Source organism: Triturus cristatus, chromosome 1_2 (assembly GCF_964204655.1).
Source record: "Triturus cristatus chromosome 1_2, aTriCri1.1, whole genome shotgun sequence".
In the NCBI taxonomy this organism is placed as follows: domain Eukaryota; kingdom Metazoa; phylum Chordata; class Amphibia; order Caudata; family Salamandridae; genus Triturus; species Triturus cristatus.
In genome coordinates, this window is record NC_140580.1 from 714,852,601 (window position 1) to 714,873,994 (window position 21,394).

The window sequence follows — 21,394 nt, forward strand, 5'->3', positions numbered from 1 at the left end:
AAGTTCTTGGTCCACCTCGTCTTCGGCATCCCTCCTGACTATGGCTCAGTATTATGAGCGTCAGGAACAAGAAGCGAAGGGGAATGAGGAGAAGAAATCGAAAGATTTGAAAACTAAGGTGATGCTAGCACAAGTGTATGGTCCGCCTCGTCGGGGTGTCGAAAGAGGTAGAGGAGGATTCTATGGTCCCCCTTCGGGTCGGTCAGATGTTAATAGAAATCAATGTGCGTATTGTAAACAGCTGGGTCATTGGGCCAGGGATTGTCCGGTACTATATGCACCCAGTCAGGGACGTGGTCAGGGACCGTCGAGAGGCAGAGGGGGCTTTTCGAATTTCAGAGGGAATTCCAATGATCGTGCTCGCTTTGAGCCTAACGTGCAGCAACGAGATAGACCTAATGTGTTTGATCGGCAAATCAGTATCAAATGTCTGGGAATGAGCGTTCTGGGTACCATGATTCGCAGCATGCGTTGGATGGGGGTTGGAATCAGTTGAAGTGCCGGTTGATCAGAGGGGTCCTTATGTTTCAGCAAATGTTCTGGGTTCTACTGATTAGTTCCTAGTTGATACAGGAGCTACTCACAGTGCGCTGTCCAAACAATTGGTTCCGAGGGCTCCCCCATCTGGCTTAATGGTTACATCGGTAGGGTTTGATGGTACACTCTCTCGAAGCCCTCTATCCCGACCCCTTGCATTTCGTGTTGAACACCTTTCTGCGCCTTGCCCGTTTTTGCTTGCCCCGAACACGCCTGACAACATTATGGGTCTTGATATGCTCAAGAACTTCAGAGCTACGATCCGCTGCTCCCCTACTGGAGTACGGGTGATATTAAACGATAATCACCCTATGACAGAACGGATGTGTGTGGTTGCAGAGGATACTGTATTAGCTTCTCTCCCTCGTACTTTGTGGGCCACCTCGGATACTGATGTGGGACAGATGGTGATTCCGCCTGTCCACATTAGTGTCCAGGAGGGTGCGGTGTTACCACGCCTCCCTCAGTATCGTATTTCCCAGGAGGGGGAGGAGGCACTCATACAGATTGTACAGGATTTGATTAAGGTGGGAGTAGTGGAGGAAGTTCCCTACAACATCTGCAACAGTCCTATTTTACCTATTTTGAAAAAAGACACTGATACTAGGGTTTATCGTTTTATTATTGACTTAAGGGAGGTGAATAAGATAGTGATACCTCAGTATCCAGTGGTTTCTGATATCACGACGTTACTTACTCTGGTCCCGCCAACGGCGACCACATTTTCAGTTATCGATTTGAAAAATGCTTTCTTTTCGATTCCTATTCATCCCGATAGCCGATACCTCTTCGGCTTTACTTTGAATAATAGGCCTTATAGATTTTGTAGAGTCCCTCAGGGTTATACAGAGAGTCCTAGTATTTACAGTCAAGCATTGAAAAGACAATTGGATTCCTTTGTTCTGCCTGATGGTGTCGCCCTTATACAATATGTCGACGACAACTTGTTGGCGGCCGACACTCCTGAGCTGTGTGAGAAGTGTACGTTATCCTTGCTTTCCTTTTTGGCATCCCACAATCACAAAGTGTCGAGGAAGAAATTGCAATTCTGTAGACCAAAGGTGACTTATTTGGGTCACCTTTTGTCTAAGGAGGGGCGTGCACTCACACCAGATCGTATTCAAGCAATTTTGGACACGCCAGTACCTTCCACACAGAAGGATGTGCGTGCATTTTTGGGTCTTGCCTCTTTCTGTAGGCAATGGATATTGGGGTTCTCACACATAGTTAAGCCATTGTTAGCACTTTTGACAAAAGATACCCCAATTCCTCTTCCCTGGTCGAATGAGTGTGAACTTGAGTGTGAACTTGCCTTTCAGCAATTGCGACAAGCCCTTTGCTCAGCACCAGTGTTGGGGACCCCTGATTATACGAAGCCTTTTACACTGTACGTGCATGAGAAAGATGGATGTGCATTATCAGTTTTAGTGCAGATGCACGGCGACAAGCAGCGCCCTTGTGCATATTTTTCGGCTGTACTTGATCCTGTTGCCAGAGCATTGCCTGGTTGTTCTCGCTCGGTTGCAGCGACAGCTGTGTCAATACGCCAAAGCGAGGGAATTGTGTTATCTCATAAGCTGTTGGTATTAGTTCCCCATGCTGTTGATGCTCTGTTTAACGGGATATGAGTTGACACTTTTGGCTCCTCATATTACGTTAAAGAGGTGTGCAACGTTAAATCCAGCCACATTGTTGCCGTTTCCGGAAACTCAGTCTGAAGCACGAAAAGCACATGACTGTATTCTTGTGACTGAGGAACAGACAAAGGGTCGTATTGATCTCCAGGACACGCCCTTTACAGATGTAGATGGAGAACTGTGGGTGGACGGATCATGCCTGAAGCTACCAGATGGCACGACTTCAGCAGCGTATGCAATTACCACATTACAAACAATAGTGGAGACAGCACGCATACCGCAGACATCGGCTCAGGCAGCGGAACTGATAGCATTAACACGAGCATGTGAGCTCAGTGCAGGATTGTGTGTGAATGTTTATACAGATAGCCGCTATGCCTTCGGAGTAGCGCACGATTTTGGCCTACTCTGGAAGGAGAGAGGGTTTCTAACGTCACATGGAGCACAGATAATGTACGGGGAGTTAGTTAATAACCTTTTGACTGCATTAACATATCCAAAGAAGATAGCTATAGTTAAATGTAGTGCCCATAAAAAGGTGGTTGATAAAGTTGGAGAAGGGAATGCTTTTGTAGACCGGGTGGCACGAGAGACGGCGATGCAGCCTGGCTCTACTGCAATGTATGTTGTAAAGTCACAGGCAGAAAGATGGCACGATGCTAGGAGAGAAGTGCTGGAGATACAGAGGACCGCTTCCGATAAGGAACGGGAGCAGTGGTCTAATGATGGAGAATTAGATGACGAAGGGTGTTGGAGAAGTAAGCAGATGGATAAATGGAAGTTACCCACAGCTTTTGTATAACCTATAGTTCAGATGGCACATGGACTAGCGCATGTCGGAGCTTCCGCAATTGTAAAATTACTCACACGAGTTTGGGAGCATCCGGAGATCGCTAGTACGGCAAAGAGGGTAGTGCAGACCTGCATGATTTGCCTGAGGTATAACCCAGGAAAGGGTACACGAACTCCAGCAGGAGGATTTGCAACACCTACTGCACCCTTTGAGGTTTTGCAGATGGATTACATTCAGCTTGAGCGCTGTAACAATTTGAAGTATGTTCTAGTAGTGGTTTGTGCCTTCAGTAAATGGGTTGAGGCATACCCTACGAAAGACAATACTGCAATGACTACAGCTAAGATGCTATTGAAGGAGTTCTTCCCTCGATATGGTGTTTGTAGATTGTTGTGGAGTGATAACGGACCTCATTTTATAGCAGACGTTATCAAGTATGTCCTGAAAGGACTGGGAATTACCCAGAAATTTCATGCAGTGTTTCACCCTCAGTCTGCGGGATTGGTTGAGAAATATAACGGTACTTTGAAGCTTAAGATCGCTAAGATCCAAGCTTCGACTTCTTTGACTTGGCCAGACGCTTTACCGCTGGCATTATTGTCAATTAGATCGATACCGCATTCTCGGACCGGTCTCACACCCTATGAGATCGTGTTTGGACGCCCAATGAATATTTGGGGTCCACCGAAACCGAAGTCAGTGTATGATGTACCTTGTGTAATGATGAATGATTATCTGGCACAGTTAACGGATAATTTGGTTTCTATTCATCAACAGGTTCGAGAAGCGCTCCCTGATCGGTCCACAGGTGAAGGACATAACCTCCGGCCTGGAGACCATGTTATGATCAAGGTGTTTGAAAGGACGAACAGTCTGGAGCCGAGATGGGTTGGTCCTGAGCAAGTCTTGCTCGCAACGAGGACAGCTGTGCGAGTCTCCAATCGGAAGAACTGGATCCACTCCTTGCACTGTCGTAAAGTGCCGCCTGGATTAGTGGAGCCTGCTGTATTGACCGACCATCGAGAAATCCTGACGGCAGAGACAAGCCGTGCTGTGGAACCGAACGACACTGAGGAGCTCTTCCCGGACCAAGCGATTCCTGGAGGAGGAAGATATCATCTCAGACCGAGGAAGTGATTTCTTTCTGTATCAGGACGTTGTCAGAACGGCCCTTAGGTTAGTGAAACGGAGAGCCAATGAGGCAAGGGGGGGGGATCAGCCCTGCATTAGGGTAGTGACACCCGTCTTGGCCCGCTGGTGAAGAAATCAACGGCTGCCTAAGGGGAAGAGTTCTGACAACCTTTTAGATTCAGGAAGATATTGACTTTTACTACAAAATGGAGAAGAAGAAGATTTTTTGCGCGACAAGTTTTATTATCATTGTAGCTATTGTTGGTATAGCCACGTGGTTTGTGGAGGATGTGACTCCTGCCCGTGAGTTGCTTGTTTTGACTACTCCAGTGCCTGAGGAGCACTACTGTTACACCCTTCCGTATCAAGAATTGAAGCATCGTCAGTCTTATTTGAATAATACTTTCATCCAGATGTTGCATCATACCCATGTTGCTACAAATGCTACGAACTGTTGGATATGTGGTATGATGCCAGCTCATCAGAAGAAAGGAGGAACGCCGTTTATACCTCTTCCTTTCTCTCATAATGGCTCTTGTAGAGCATGGTACACTTTGCTTTTTGCCACACGGAAACCTACAGTGGGACGACTACTTTTTAGACTTAACAGGGAATGTCATCAAGATAAAGAAGGCTATCCACAAGCGAATGGGACAATATGGGAGTGGGAAGAATATCGACCAGACAATGAATCAATCCCCTATATCTTCACGAACACCAGAGACACTGCTGGGAATGAACAATTTGTGATTCAAGTGGCACAAGCTCAAGCGGACCTGTGTGTTCAGAGTGTGGGTCATATTCCTGTTGGTGTTAGTGACTGTATTATTGTTTTGAATATAGATGGATTAAATAATAGTACTTTCTTAGCTTCCCATAATACATACTTCGTATGTGGGAATGAGGGTTATTATCGCTTACCAGCCGGCTGGTACGGAGTATTTTATGTAGCGTTTTTATTGCCCCCTGTATTCTTAGCGCCTGCATCCTATCATAAAGATTTGAAGTTATTGAACAATGTAACTGTAAATAGGTATAAACTTACTTTATCTATTGATGATGTTGACCAAACCGATACTAGCTTACAGCAGTATGTTGATTTTAACTTAGGATTGTTTTTCTTTGTTGGAGCTGCCCTAAATAGTAGGAAGGTTCGAAGATTAACAAGAGTTGTAGAGGCTGTAACGAATCAAGCTGCTATTGCTCTTGGGAATCTTACGGAAGAATTGCAAATCACTAGAATTGTTGCGTTACAGAATCGTATGGTATTAGATGTTATGTTAGCAGACAGAGGTGGAGCATGTAGAATTATCGGAAGTAGTTGTTGTGTATTTATTCCTGACCACACGCCATCAGTCTATAACGCTATTAATAAATTGCATAAAATCGCAGCTGAGATTCATACAGAAAATGGCACTTGGACCTTTTCTGGATGGTTTTGGGCATTGATCACTACATGGGGATGGAAAGTCTTAACTGGTCTCTGTATTATTGTAGCAGTTCTGTTTTCCTGCTGCATCTGTGTTCAGTGTGGTCCCTTAGTCTGCTCTTTATGTGTGTCATTTTGTATTCCTGATAAGAAAGCTATTGCCAATGTCACCTATCAGAAAAACTTAAACAAGGAGGTGGAAGAGATGATGAAAATTGGCATATATGATGATTATCCTAATAAGCCGAATGTCTTCAGTAAATGCTGAAAGGGTCGTCTGTTGAAAACTAAAACAGCGATATGATTAAGCATTCACTAAAGACATGAATTCTCTCCAGTTAAAGCATGTTTCTTGTCTTATGCTGACTAATGTCCGGACTCCATTTTGTATTGTCATGTCTCCACGTGCTTTGCACGAGAAGAGTCCTACCTTTTCGCTAGTTGCTCTTGTAATCTGCCTAGTAACAGTCTATAAATAGCTCCTTTTTCCGTCTGACGCATGTCCAGACTTGACCACATCTGTTATCAGTTAGTCCTTGTTTGACCATGTTTTCGCGGGCTCAGGAAATTGTTAACTCCGCCCATATATTGATCCCGTATCGAAAATGTCCATAAATGGTAATGAATTTTGCTCTATGTTGTATCCACCCACTTATGAGCCCCTCTGTTGTGTATAAAAGGGGACCACGTACGCAAGTTCTGTGTGCTACTCTATGCAATACTGAAGAGTGTTGTGTAGGTTGTAGGACCACCCTTAAGGGTTAATAAACTCTGTCTTTGTATTTGCAGTTTCCTTGCCAACTTCCTTCTAGCTTTTGTTACAGAAGAGCGAACCCTTGTATTCTGCGGGCCTAGCTGGGGCCTGTACTCATCAATAACATATGAATTCAAAATGGGTAAGGATGCAAGACAGGGCTTAGAAAAGTCCCTGAAGCATGTTAGGATAAGGTACTTGACATCCTTGGCCCATTTACCAAGATCTCTGACACTATGGAAGAGGCTTTTTTTTCAAAAAAGATTAGACCTAGATTTGGCCCAGTTAGGTGGTTGGTGCCAGTGGGCCATTTGTTTATTGGGAAACGCAAAAGCAGGCCTTTTAGCCAAAAGTAGAAAAACAGTTCTTATGCGCATTAATCCCAAACCGAGCAATTTCGCAAATAAGGAATCTAGTGAGGATGCCTGCGACTTGCTTTTTGGAGATGGAATTAAGTATTTGTCTAAATATGTTTGCAACTTCACAAGTTTGGATAAAACTCGATGCTCTATGCGTAGAGTTTTTTCAAATAGTAGTTTTTATGTAAGGGCTGGTAGGAGAGGGCACGATATTTGGGTCTTAAGGACTAAAGGAGGGTATCTAATAGAGTTCAACGCAGAACCTGTGCAGCTGAGAGAGCCAAACGAAATGGTATTTCAAAAAGAGTTGGAACAATTTGCACAGAAGGAGGCATTACAAATGTTGAAGAATGATGCAACTGTGAGAGTAGAAGAGCAGGAGAGGGGGTTTGTAAGTACTTTATTTCTGGTAGTAAAAAAGGACAAGGGATGAAGGCCAGTAATGCATTTAAGAGATTTGAATCCGTTTGTGATGCACCAACATTTCAAGATGGAAGGTATTAATCTTTTATGAGGTTTGCTGCAAGATCAAGATTGAATGGTGAAGTTATAACTTAGGGATGCTTAATTCACTATACCGGTAGCAAAGGAAAGTCGGGGATAACTGCAGTTCAGGTAGAAAGGCCAACTGTATCAGTTTCAAAGTCTACCATTCGAGCTAACGTCAGCCCCTTGGGGTTTCACGAAGGAGATGAGGCTGGTGGTTGGTTTTCTCAGGAAGAGAGAGGTAAGAATGATCATCTATCTGAACGATATCTTCACAATAAATCAGGATGAGTAAGATTTGAAACAACAGTTGACTATGGTGAAGAGTTTGTTGGAGGACTTAGAATTTATATGAAATCAGAAAAAGTCTGTTTTAACTCCAAAACATAATTTGGATTATTGAGGTTCATGGGAGACACAGAGTTGTTTCGGTTACGACTTCCAGAGAAGAAAGTGAAGAAAATAAGGCAGGAGGTGCAGCCAATAATGAAAAAACAGGATATCAAATTGAGAGAGTCAGCTCAAGTGATTGGGCTACTGTCTTTGTAAATACTGGCAGTTTTTCCAGGGCCTTTGCATTACAGGGCCTTATAGCGTTTGAAGACTTCAGGTTTTGGAAGAGGTTTGTGAAACAGAGACTTGGTGCTTCTATCTGTGGAAGCAAGAGAGGAGTTGATCTGATGGAAGGAGGATCTGCCGGCTTGGATGGTTGAGCAATTTTTGGAACAACGCTAGATTTTGTATTGGAAATGGACGGGAGCAACTCAGGGTGGGGAGCGACTTGTTTGGGTCAGGAGATAGGGGGAGTTTGGACCCTATTAGAAAGAGTGAGACACTTAAGTTGCTGGGAGATGCAAGCAGGTTTGTTTGCTTTGCAGAGTTTCAGGATAGCCTTGAGAAGGATATCTGTGTTGCTGAAGATGGGCAATGTGAGTGCTATGGCATATTTAACAGGTTGTAAAAACACCGGTCCAAGGGAATAGGGGAGTTACCAAAGGAAATGTGGGAATTTGGTTTTTAACACAAAATAGACTTGAAGGCAGAATATTTGCCAGCCGTTGAGAATGTCATAGCAGATTGGAATTCACAAAAAGTGATAGATTACAGCGATTGATAGTTACGAGAGAATGTTTTTCAGGTAATAATTGAGACGATGGGTCCTTTAGAAGTGGATCTCTTTGCTTCCAGGCTAACCTTTTCAGTTACCAAATTACATCAGTTGGAGACCGGATCCTGAGGGAATGGCAGTGGATGTGTTTATGCAAAGTTGGAAGGAAATGAATATGCTACTTACCAGTATGCATCTGTTCTTGGCATGTAGGGCTGCTGACATTCATATCTGTGCATAGATCGCCGCCTAGTGTTGGGTCCGGATGTTTGCACGTTGTTGTCCTCGAAGAGTCTTCGAAGTATCCTGGGATAGGTGACTCCTCCCCTGGACTACAGTGCGCATGGGCATCCTCTCTATCCTCAGATTGTTTTTTTCCGTTATGCGTTTCCCCATTCTCAATGATTCATTGAGTGTTTGTGCAGGTTAAAAGGCAGAAGTGTTTAAATAGTGTTGGCTACACCATTTTGGAGAACTCAGCCGTGCTTTCCGACAGTGATGGAAATGGGAGTGGAGGAACCACTTTTAATAATGGAGAAACAGCCATTACAATGCGGCTGTTTCCATGAATATCCTTACCACGCATGTGTTACAATGCATAGCCTTTACCACGCATGCCTTTACAACGGACTACATTGTAAAGGTATGTGTGGTAAAGGTATGTGTGTGGTAAGCTTGGTGGAGGCTTTTGGTGTTGTTAGAAGAAACGGACACTTCCGCTTCTTCTTCACGAAGTGCGCCGTGCCTCAGTAGAGCTGGAGAGGTGATGTTGTGAAGAGGTAAGAGGGATTTTAAATTAATTTATCGTTATTATTTATTTATATTAATATTTGTATTATTTAATCAAGTTATTTTTTCATTTTTTTAGAGGGCGGAGTTGCGCAGGGGTCCCCTTTTATGGGTCAGGGGAGTGGTAATTTTTAGAAGGGTGGGGGGGTCGAGCAGGCATCTGTTTATAGGGCTCAGGGTAGGGGTATTTGTGAGAGGGGTTGGTGACCCTCTAGTATGGAGGTTGTCAGGTGTTCTAGAGGAGTCTCAGAAGTTTCGGGATAAGCTGCAACATTACTCGATGAATCTTGGACTCCGAATACAAAGAAAAGGTATAGAGGAGCATGGAAGGTATGGTTATGTTGGTGCATGGAAAGGGATTTGGATCCCATGGAGGCAGATGATGTTCAAGTACCAAATTTCCTAACACGATTGTTTGATAAAGGTATGTTGTATAGGACAGTGAATTGTTACAGATCAGCAGTGGAAGCTAGTCATTCACTTCAACAGAGTACATCAATCGATAAAAGTCCTTTGGTATGTAGAGAGCTGAAAGGCCTTTGGTTGAGGAGGAAACCAAAACCGAAGTATCAGACCTAATGGAACGTAGATTTGGTTCCTAAATTATTTGAGAGTTGGACAGCCATCAGATATTTAGAGGTGAGGGAACTCATTGGGAAACTGGCTACATTACTTTGTCTTATTTCGTTCCGCAGAGTATCAGATGTGAAGCCTCTAGTAGTTTTGCATAGATTTTTTTAAACAAAATAGTGTAGTATTTGAAGTTTGCAGATGGACTAAAACCATGTCTGGGCGCTGATTTTTATCCGTTTTCCCCCGACTTACCTAATATGTACGTGGTGCGATGTTTAAAGGGGTATCAATAGGATGGAAAACATAGCTACAAGAGCTGAATAAACTGTTAATATCCTATGTGAAGCCTTTTAATGCTGTGTCACGTGCTACAATTGCAAGGGGGGGTGATAGCTGCTATGAAAGAGGCAGGTGTAGGTGTGTCAAAGTTTACAGCTCATTCAACAAGGCAAGCTATGGCGAGTAAGGTTTGTTTATTGGGTGGTCATTTGGAGGATATTTTGAAAGCAGCTGATTGATCTTCTGCTAAGACATTTAGAAGGTTCTATTTTAAATCTGTAGATCATGTGTCAAAATGTGTTTTGAAATGACTTAGAACATGCCTAATGCTGGCCTCCTGTCTTGGCATAAAATTACGAATCTTATAGGTTTACTGAATAAAGAATCGAGATTCTATTAAGGACATGGAGGCTAGGATTATCCCACCCGCCATTCCCTTGTGAAGAGTTTGGGGTTGGCGGTTGACAATTTTGTATTAATTTTTGTAATAAGATTGTATGAATATCGTTGTTATAGAATATTTAATTTGAAGTGTAATTATTTGTTGATGTTGAGAGATTAACAATTGGTTACATAATTTGCTTTCTGAATTAGAAGAGGATAGATTTGGAAGGATTTATAGAACAGTCCAGAAGACGAACAAACAAGAGAGGAAGAAAATGGAGGCCACACTGTTTATATGGGACTAAACATTTTTTTTACCACTGTGACGTTGTTAAGTTCTAATTGAAAGCCTTTAATGATTTGCCGCTCAGAAGTAGTGAAAAAAGTCATATGCATAATACTAGCTTTATTGTCTTTAATAGAATCTTGTTTCTTTATTCATTAAAGCTACAACAATCGTCACTCCCATTTAATCTTAAACCCCTTATTTAGACATGAGTGGAAACAGAATATATACAGGTTTGTGGAGGAAGAAAATAAGTTACTTACCTGTAACTACGGTTATCCAGTATTGGGGTATCTTTCATAGATTCACATGCTTTAATCTTTCCCCATCCTCGAGATGGGACTCCCAGGCATGTGAATATATGAAAAATACCCCAATACTGGATAAGTGGCAATTACCTTCCTGAATCATTAACAAATCAAGAGGAATCTTCCATTCAAATTATATCATTTACCAGTGCAAACCCTCCAACGGAGGATTTACCACTTCCTCTGCATATCGAAGAATTAGCCCTTACTTGCAGAGATCTGTTAGGTGTAACTGTACATCTACATGATTGATCAGAAAGGTGCTATATTGTCAATTGTTTGCATTTAAGCAGCCAACAAACACAATTGTGCTTATTTCATTTCCAGATGTGGCGCATGGCTGTGACTTTGTTCACTGAGACACTCAGTTAATCAGAAATAATTAATTAGATAAAAAAAGTCAGAACAAGCCTGACTGCCTGAGTTAAATGATGTGGAGGCAAGTCCTTGCCAGTAATGTCTGGTTTGAATGGTGAAGCCCCTTATAAGGGTTAGAGCTTGGTGAATTTGATTGAGAGCGTGCAGATCTGGAGTGGTGTATCTCTTATTCCTTAATGGTGTCACACACTCTGGATATCCTAGCCTTAGTGGACAGCCATTCATTAAATTGTATATTCACTGTCAAATTTGAACACTCATTTTGCAGTAGAAATGACATAACCAAAATATTTTCTTGCCTCGCTGGCTAAAAACATGAGATCCTTGTGGGCATGGGCAAGATAGCGCTGGGAGCAGACGTTTGATAGAGTGCTCCGGCCTGGGCCCGGCCTGTATCTTGCCTCATCCTAGGTGTGACGTTCATTGCCCATCACAAGGGGAGTATGCCCTCCTCAGAAAGTCTAACAAGATAGAAAGCCCAGCTTGATTGGGTGCCCGGGCACGAACAGCAGCTGGGCATCGAAGGTGCGGCAAGAATGATAACTACGGGACCGGCGGCGGCCCTAGGTTGGGACCCCTGCAACCTATAGGGGGATCAGAGTGCCCTTCCCCCGACTCATTATGGACTCTCTCCCTGGCATCAGCGATGTCAGGGGAAAAGGAAGTGCCAGGAGTAGCAGGGAGCGAGCTAGAGGTCACAGCTGCGACCCATGACTACTCCCAAATTATATCCATTCCCGGAGCGCTCGAATGGCCCAAGTGTTGAACTTTTCCTTGAGCACTGGTTGGTGTCCACAGTGCTGTCCGGCAAAGTACCAAAATACAATTTGTGCACACCGGCTGTCTGCCTGCCTTGCCCTCTGCCAGAAGACTCGTCACACCCGGTGATAGCAAGCCTCTTGAACCTTAGAGACAGGGACCTCAGTCTTCAACTTTTCAGGACAGAGGGTTCTTGGCAGTTAGAGGGCACTATAATTACTGCCGAACCGGATTTTACCGCGGAGGTGCAGCGTCGACAAGGCTCATACAACGCAATGAAACAGCAACTGTGGAGCCTTGGTCTAATGTAGCACTTCTCTTCCCCACAAAACTAAAAGTCATTGAAGGTGAGAAGTCCCACTTCTTAGCGACTCCTGAAGACGCTTGGACATGGCTGCATGCCAAGGGACTGGTGCCACCTCCGGAGGCGGCCCAGACGACAACATATTGGGTGGACACGCTATCGCCGCTCCAGAAGGCCGAGATATTGTCCTACCTCCAACCAATCGGCCTGGGAGCGAGCTAAATGTAAATGTAAATGTATTTGTACTTATATAGCGCACTTCTACCCAGGGGTCTCGTAGCGCTGTATTCATACCGCTGTGTAACCCTTCCTGGTTTTCCTGTGAGATGTCCACTTCTGGGCACCCCCAAGGTGAAGCCAGGCATCCTAGCGCTGTGGGGGCCGTTGTGGAGATTAAGCAAGCTATTGCCCAGAGTTGCACAGTGGGACCCATGATTAGAATAGGCACCGAGGCGAGAATTATCAGGTCCGGGGAAATTGAATCCAAGAGCCGCCGAGGCGGGAATTGAACCCTGGCGCTGGGCCAGACCTCCGCATCAGGGTCTGCCGCTCTAACCATTGAGCCACACTTCTCCACTTCCAGCGAAAGTGATCACAGTGCATAACCCTTTCGCGATTCTGCAGACAGACCACGCCTCCACTACTGGCTTAGATACTAATGACATGACTCTACAGAATCACCTGATGGGGACTGCTTGGTTCCGGAGTTGATACCACGTTTGGCGGGAAACTTGCTGTAGAGGACTCTGGCTCCCATGGCCGGTAAGCCCCGTGCCCAGATCTCTAGGCCGGGCAGACTGAAGAATGGGCTGGATTTGTGGAAAATCGATGGAGAGCGGTCGTCCAATGTACTGTGGCGGGCCCAAAGGGTCAGGTGCCACAGTACGCTAAATAACACACACCCTAGTTCACCGTAATGGACTTGATTTATATAGTGGTTTCATGTATGCTTATAATGTATTAGTTGTTCTTGTAATGGCTGAGTGCTGGAGGGTGCTTGGAAAGGGAGGGAGAGAGGAAAGCGGGGTTTCTATTGTTTACATGGTTTTGGAGACAGAACTCTACACTACTTGTGTCACCACAGGCAATACCATGCGCCTACATGGCTGGAAAGGTGGATGGAGAGGTTTACTGGACTGGAGTTCACCTGGGCCACCTAACTCTGTACATGTCTAAGGACTTAACCTACACGGACACATACACACCGCAATATAACCTACTAACCTGGAATGTGAGAGGCATGGGCACTCCCACCAGGAGACACCGCATTCATACTTACTTGAAGAGGCATGCATGCACGCAGCACTCTTACAGGAGACGCACATGTCAATGGGTGAGTTAAGTAAGCTTTGGGTGAAATGAAGGGGGCAGATATAAGGGACATCGGCATATGCAAGAGGGGTTTTAGTATGGATTTCCCCAGGGGTACCCTTTGTGACATCCATGCACAAAGTAGATCCGGAGGGGAGATACGTGGCAGTTGAAGGCCACCAAGATGGCATGCCACTTGTGCTGCTTGCAATATATGCTTTGAATGCCAGCAACTCAGTGTTCCTGGACTGCCTCAATCCGGCTCTCCTTAGTGGTCCACAGGCCCCTACTATCAGGAGCAGGGACTTTAATTGCTCTCCAAGCATCGATAAAGATAGATCTTCCCCACCAGTGCCAGAAGCAGGGTGTCACAGGACGACCCAGCTTTTTCTGGGCTTGCTATCTCGCAGCAGGTTACACAACATCTGGCTTATTCAGCATCCAAAAGACAGCAAATTCTCCAATTGCTCAACAGTCAACCGCTTACATACCAGACTAAATTTCTTCCTATGTCGGGTGGTATTTGGCCCCTTGATCCTACATACTGAGTACTTGGCATGTAGGCTCTCGGATCACTGTCTGCTGCTGCCAACGCTGCGTTAGGGTAGAGCTCACCCCTGCATTCCCACAAGGAGACTCCAGATAGAGGCGCTCCAAGATGTTACTTTTCGTGATGCCCTAGCAATGTATGTAATTTAGAACTTTGTCGCAAATTTGGGTTCTACTGCCCTTAGGGCGATAAAATGGAATGCTCATAAGGTGGTCGTGAGGGGACAGTGTATCGTAAATGGCGGTTCGACAAACTATCCGCAGGGAGCTCACATTGCAGGAAAGAGATATCAGACAATTGGAAGTTGAGATACAATCGCGGACAGGAAAGACGGAACATCTCAGAATTTTGAGATAGGAGCACCGAGAGCTTGCAGTGCACTTGGAAAGGCTAGACTATACACAACATCTTACTCACACAGACGGCCATTAACAACACCGTTGTGGCTTATTATCGGGCCCTATATGATGGAGGGGGGAGCCCTCCCACGAAAAGGCTATAGGATTTTTTAAGGGAACTCCCTCTCCCGTGGCTGGACCCGCTCCAGGGCACGGAGCTTGGTCCTCCTCTTCAGGTGGGGGAGATCCACTCTGCCATTACGCAGATCGCTCGTTATAAGACCCAGATGGCCTCCCCACAGAATACAATGCCGCTTTTAATGCTTCGCTCTTCACCAGATTGCTGGAGATGTATTGTGTGGTGTGGAAATGGGGTAGACTTCTGGACTCCCTTCGTGAAGCCCTGATAGTCATTTTGCACAAACCAGGCCGGGACCCTTTGGATGTTCAGTCTTATAGACCTCTTTCACTACTGAACTTAGACTACCCTTCTTCTTGGAAAGGTCTTTGTAAATAGGCTGCTCCCTGTGATTAGTACACTTGTACACCCGGACCAGAATGGGCTCATTCCTGGGCATAACACTTTCCTCAACATTCGCCGCCTCCTCCGACTGCTGATGGAGCCCCTGGTTTGCGCGGGATGAGAAATTCTTATTTACAACCTTGAAGGAGATGCACTGTGGTACAGGGTACCTTCGGTGGCTTCATGCCCTCTATGGCCAACCAGTGGCTCAGGTTAAGAAGGGACAACGGATATCGGAGATCCTTGATAACCTGTGAGGCACCCAGCAAGGATGCCACCTGTCCCTCTTGATCTTTGCCCCTGCCATGGAGCCTTTTCCCTGTAAACTGCTCCTGCAGGCCAGTCAATGGGAAATTGAATCGTGGAACGTCCAACATGTGGTCTCCTTATATGGAAAGGATGTTCCTATTTATTTGTGGGACGTTGGTTCCTCACTCTCGAGCTTAATGTCTCTACAGGATGACTTTGGGGCGGTATCAGGCTTCAGGGTGAACTGGTCCAAGTCCTGCCTGTTCCCCCTTTAGCATATTCCGAAACAGGCAAGCGAGGAGCTTCCCCCCTCTTGCCTCTCATGGCAATTTGACACGTTCAAATACCCGGGTATACAGATTTTCCATTATGACGGCGACCTTATGAAGGGCAATGTGGGTAGAGTGATGAATTCGATCTGGGGCTCCCTTTCGTTTTGGATATCGTTGCCACTCTCACCCGTAAGCTGAGAGGCAATATCTAACATGCTTATACTCCCCCATGACTGTTGTACATGCTTGCAGCCCTGTCTGTTGTGCTTCCCTCATGCTTCTTCAGGGACCTCAATAAGATGCTGGTAGAACTAATTTGAGGAATGGGCAGACGCTGGGTAGCGCACACCAAGCTTTGCGGCCCTCTACATGAATGGGGACTTGGGGGCCCTAATTTTGAGATGTGTTACGCGGTGGATCAGTTACAGGGGCTGGTGCGGTGGTTATGGTCGGCCTCATGCTCGGAGCGATTGGAGGTCTAGCGTGCCCAGGGACACATATTTGCCCTTGGTTGTCTACCCCGGGTTGCAACTTCCCAATGTGGCACACCAGATGAAGACCACACTGCAGTCAGAGATACATTCATGGGAATGCGGCCTGACCCCCATACCGTTGCACCCCATCTGGCATACAACTGTGTTCCAGGGACTACACCGCCACCATGAGATACAGACTTGGTGAGACGCTGCAGTAGAATATACGGGGTAGGAAGCATTCTTGTCCATCCAGTGGGACACTTCTTAACATACAATGCAGTATACTCAACTGTCATTACGCACTGGGGATGGGGCCACTCTAAACCATCTATGACAGAACCGTTAAACGCAGCCTTATCCCAAGGGAGTGCACACAAACTTATTTCGTCCCTCTCAGAGGCCTGATACTAAGATGAGCGAGCACTGGACACAGGACATACACATACCCTTTTAAGACAAACAATGGGGACAATCCTTGCAGCAGATTAAGGGGGGTAACGCATAATCTGCTCTTTCATTTAACACCGTTTAATTACCTACATCAGACGTACCTAATGCCAAGCCACATAGCACGCATGTACCCCAATACGTCCACTCTATGCCCCAGATGCAGATCACCAGAGGCTGGCGTTTTTCATATGGTGTGAGAGTGCTCTGCAATTTGGCAGACCTGGGAGAAGGTGGTGGGGATCACTTCCACAATGGTTGGCGGGGTAGTCTTGGCCACGCCAAAATCCTGCTATCTAAGCATACACTCACAGGCTAAGGGGAATAAATAAATGCACAGATTTATAGATCTAGTGTTTATAGTGTTCAAGAGGAAAATTGCAATGTCGAGGAAGTCAGAGACAGCCACGGAAGTGACAAGCTGGCTCTCTATATTGTTATAATGGGCGGATGTCCTAGCAGAGGTCGGCAGGTGGAGGGAGATGGGACAGCGGACATGATCTGGGACATTTACGTCAGGAACCTTGAGCACGAGACAGCTTACGTCCACCTTGACCATTCATGTACACACCTTTTCATTCACATCCCCTGGAGAGGGAACCTGATGTGGCTGGGGAAACAGACCCCTGATGGAAGGGCTAGAGAGCCCTGGATGCCCGAAGATAAACTGCCATGCTCTGTCCTTGACCTGACCACGGTCTGGGTTAAAGGCCCCTCTGCACACCTCGATAAATGGTCCTATTGAGGAGACGCCCATATACTGATATCCTGGGGAGGCGAGGCCTGGTCCCTGATGGCCTGCTGGGGAGAGGGCTGTGATTTCATCAACCCACACCAACTGTCTGCAGAATGAGTTCTGTGCTACTGTTTTATATTTATTACTGGTAGTTTACTTGAATGGTGACAACATTATATCACATTTGTGGTTGTGTGCCTCCACTGTGTTTGGTCATTGATCCAGTTTGGGCCCGGGACGGTTTGCCGACATGGTTCCATGTCTTATGTTCTTGAAATGAATAATGATTTGTAAAAAAAACAAGCATGAGATCCTTGATCCTGAACCATAAATATCTGCATGAATAATATCAGTAATGTGTCCAAACTGTCATAGACACCAGAATCATGATTATTGTAGCAATCGGAAATGCCTAGACAAGAAGGAGGAAAGACTTAAAAAGAATGGTGAGAACAGATCTACTCGCTGCTTTGAATAGAAAGGCTATTGAGGCTATTCACGGAGTAAAAAGAGACACAATAGACACTAGCCTTACAAGTTCTCTAAGGAAGCCTTGCAGAATGATGTAGGTGAGATGTATGTGGAATGTGTGCTGTGTCTGTATTCATAAATGATATAAATCTAATTTAGCTTTTTCATAACTTCCTGTAGGAGTGAACATTTCTCAGGAGATTACTGCAACCATTTAACCCACACCCCATGCCAAAATGAAATACCAGAGAACTGTATAGAGCACTACATTGAAACACTGCCTGGAGCGTTCTTCTTTAGTTCAATTGGTGAAAACAAATCTACACTGAGAGCAAAAGGTATGAAAGGTGGAAGAAATGTTGACAGTGAGGAACATATATTAAGAAGCAGAAATAAGAGAAGAAATACAAAAAAGTAAATGAATATAAAAATAAGGCATTCAACATCAAGAGATCCTCCTGGTATGACAAATGATTTTTAACCAGGCACAGAGAGCAAAGGTTTATGGAACCGTCTCAAAGCCAGCCAGGATTAAACATATAAAAGCTGTGACTAATAAGCTAAAGATGTGAAAGGCCTAACCGGATCTAACAATTGACAGGAGGTGGGATTTTACAGAGCATGCAACACCACAAGAATATCCCTACCCCAAACTCTCTGATAAAGACTTTTCCCACTCTTGTTGACTCCCAGTAGGAGTCTCTTAGGGGTCCTCACCTGCTCTTCCAGCCCTTTCACGCGCTGGCGGTGAGCACGCTCCCGTGCATCTAAGGTGCGCTCTGCCTGGAGTTGGGAGCTTCGCAGTCTCTCGATTTCCTGCTGCAGCTCCTGCCGATGACGAGTAACTGACTCCATTAGACTTTGAGAGTGTGTCTGCTCCATGTCAGCTATCTGTGCCTGTGAGGGGAGCAATAGTCTACATCACAAAGGGGTAACAAATTTCGCTGTAACATACACTGGAAGGAAGGCTCTTACAGGTGAATGAATTGATGTTGGAATGAAACTGGGTCGGTCATTCAAAGGAGAAATTGACTCTACCTTTTTAAGGGGAGACTTGCACAAGCCCAGCCAAAGAAATATTAACATTGCCTTGCCAAGAGCCAGAGCAAGAATGTCCTTTCCCAGCAAAGGCAAGACTTGCCTTACCAAGCAAATGTAATGCTAAAACAGAGGGAGTGACTCAATTTCTGAGGGAACACTGTACATGAATAACCCTATTACGAGACTGCAGTGAGGAGGAGTTGTCCAGAAGATACTGGACATATCAAGGGAAGTTTGGACATTGCTCTGGAAACTGATCCTCCCAAGGGAGACATTACAGAGGGAGACAGATCTTACAGGGTTGAGAGTGACCCTTGGATGAGCAGAGTGGTTAGTTTAAAAGGAGACCGTCTCTTCCAGGTGGATTGGTAATTCCTGGCTTGTGTCTGGAAGGGTCAGTCTTAAAGAGAAGGATGGCTTTTACAGTAGAAAACAGGAGAAAGCTACTGGTCAGTCAATCGAGTGGCCAATCACAGGGGAGACTTGCACTTCTATGGAAATAATTGGCTCTATAAGAAAATAATAAGGAGGCAACAAGCCTACAAAGAGGCAGCTAGTCTCAAGAGCTCTAGGGAAGATCAATGGCACAGAAGAAGACTGATAGTTTCCATGGAAGAGTAGTCATGTGGTTGGAAAAAAGACTTGCCAATGAGAGACTGACCCCTACACTAAGAGGTTTTTTCCTTGTCGAAGTGGGGGTTGTTCTGCACACTGGAACACCAGACCATACAATCTGTGGCAGGTATCTATACAAAATTGACATTCACACAGGACAAAAAGCATTCTTGGGAAGAGACCAACTTCTGGAGGACCGATCTCATGACAAGATGACTGGTTTGCATGAGCAGAATTGACTACTGCAGCTGAAGGAAGAATAGCCTCTATAAATGAAAACTGGTTTATAAAGGGGTTAGGGAGAAACTGGCCTCCAGATTTGGTAACCAGCAGCATTAACCCCCCTCCCAGATTCTCAGCGCTGTCACTTATATAGAGGTCCCACCCCTTTCCTGCAAATGCACCCCGTTTCCAAGTTACCCCCTCTTTATCCCCTTTCTAATCTTCCTCTCCTATTTTCTACCCCTCCTGCCTTTCTCCCCTCACCACCCTCCAAGTTGTAGGTGAGTTATCTTGTTATATGTTGAAATTAGTAAAAAGATTTGAACATTAAAGGAACAAGAAGACTACTATAAGAAGAGACTGAACTCTAGAAGGGGAGACTGAATCCTAGAGAAATTACTTCCTACCTACAGATTTTCATGGTCTAACTTCAGAGCCTCAGATTGCAACTTCAGAACCTTAGTGATGTATGTACCCAGGACTTCCCTCAGACATTTGTAGGACAGGCCCAAGCTGTTCAAAAAGACTCGCATTGCAAATCCCTAACGTTTCCGCCAAACCACCATTCATGTAGGTCCATGAAGTCTCAGTAAGACTTTAGGTTTGTCATCTCCCATCAGATCTTTAGAAGTGCAGGACATTAGGATCCCTTTGGGTCACAGGCAGGGGCATAGTTTCAGGGAAGGGGGTGGGATGTTTAGGCATGACACCCCCTAAATGAAAGCATTCATGGCTTGGTAGTTGGATCTGAAGTCTCTGATTCAGGTCTGCTGTGTCTGTTTTTCTCATTGTTCTCACATTACCAAGAGGTTTTAACTTGTTCTTTTTTTTTGGATTGGAAACTTAAATACAAAAAGTGCCCAGTTTACCAAAAAAGTAGTAAATCTGCACCCATTGAAATACTCCTGAATGAGTGTAATGGTACTACTTTTTGGAATTCACAAATATTAGCAGTAGTAGGGTGGGAAAGATGTACACGTCTCAAGTTTCCAGGCATACTACTGCCAATCACACACCCAAATGGTGATGGGACGAATGCCTGCAAATCGTTTAACCACTAGTAATCTCTCGGACTAGCATTCGAATCCATTGTTTTTCGGCCACTGTGCCACTTTGGACGGAGACCTACCTAACGTAATTCAATTCTGAATTTGCTCCTCATGGGAGCAATCCATACCAAACCTTGGTCATCTCACCCCTCCATCTTGCGGCCCACTGCTTCTTTAGTTGGCAAATTTAAGATTCAACACCGCCACCTCCCCAAAATCTCATTGACTAAGTTACGACCCTGCTCTATGGATGCACTAGGTGACTCCCATCATCACTGAATATTTGGATATCTCTTTCACCTTTCAAGATGACACTCAGCACCAACTATATGGTACTACCGATTTCAGAATTTTGTTGGAGGTAAAGGGAAGTTGACAACAGCTATGTTTTTTTTAAAGAAGGCATATATAGCAAAAATACTTGCAGAATCACAGTACTTAGTTCCCATTTGAGCTCTACTGAACATAAAACAAGTTCTCACAGAATTAACTGGCGCTGTGGGTATCTTAAATTAAAGTAAGGCATTGATTTGTAGATCAGACAAAAATGCAAATTTGATAAAATGTTACCTTTTGCAAAGCTTCGGCAGCATTCCTGAAGTTTTGCAGGTAATTTGAAAATGTTAAATTTCTAATTGGCAAAGGAATACACTAACGAAGGGTCTGACAAAGGATGCAGGTCACGAGGATCACTCTTAAAACAATTATGATGCTAGATCCTGTGGTCAAATGGTGCAGGTCCTTAGGGTGTTAGCTCCCCAATGCCACAGGACCCAATGGTTCCCTTTCAGATCAACATA

General features: G+C 45.0%; 1 protein-coding gene across 2 annotated transcripts in view; it reads right to left on the reverse strand.

Moving 5' to 3' along the window:
* Positions 1-21,394, reverse strand: part of CROCC (ciliary rootlet coiled-coil, rootletin) — a 435,495-nt gene that overhangs the window by 30,540 nt on the left and 383,561 nt on the right. For both annotated transcript variants that reach the window (XM_085608590.1, XM_085608589.1), the window contains one exon: positions 18,385-18,564. In XM_085608590.1, coding sequence (XP_085464716.1) covers positions 18,385-18,564 — 180 coding nt within the window. The remainder of the gene's footprint in view (positions 1-18,384; positions 18,565-21,394) is intronic.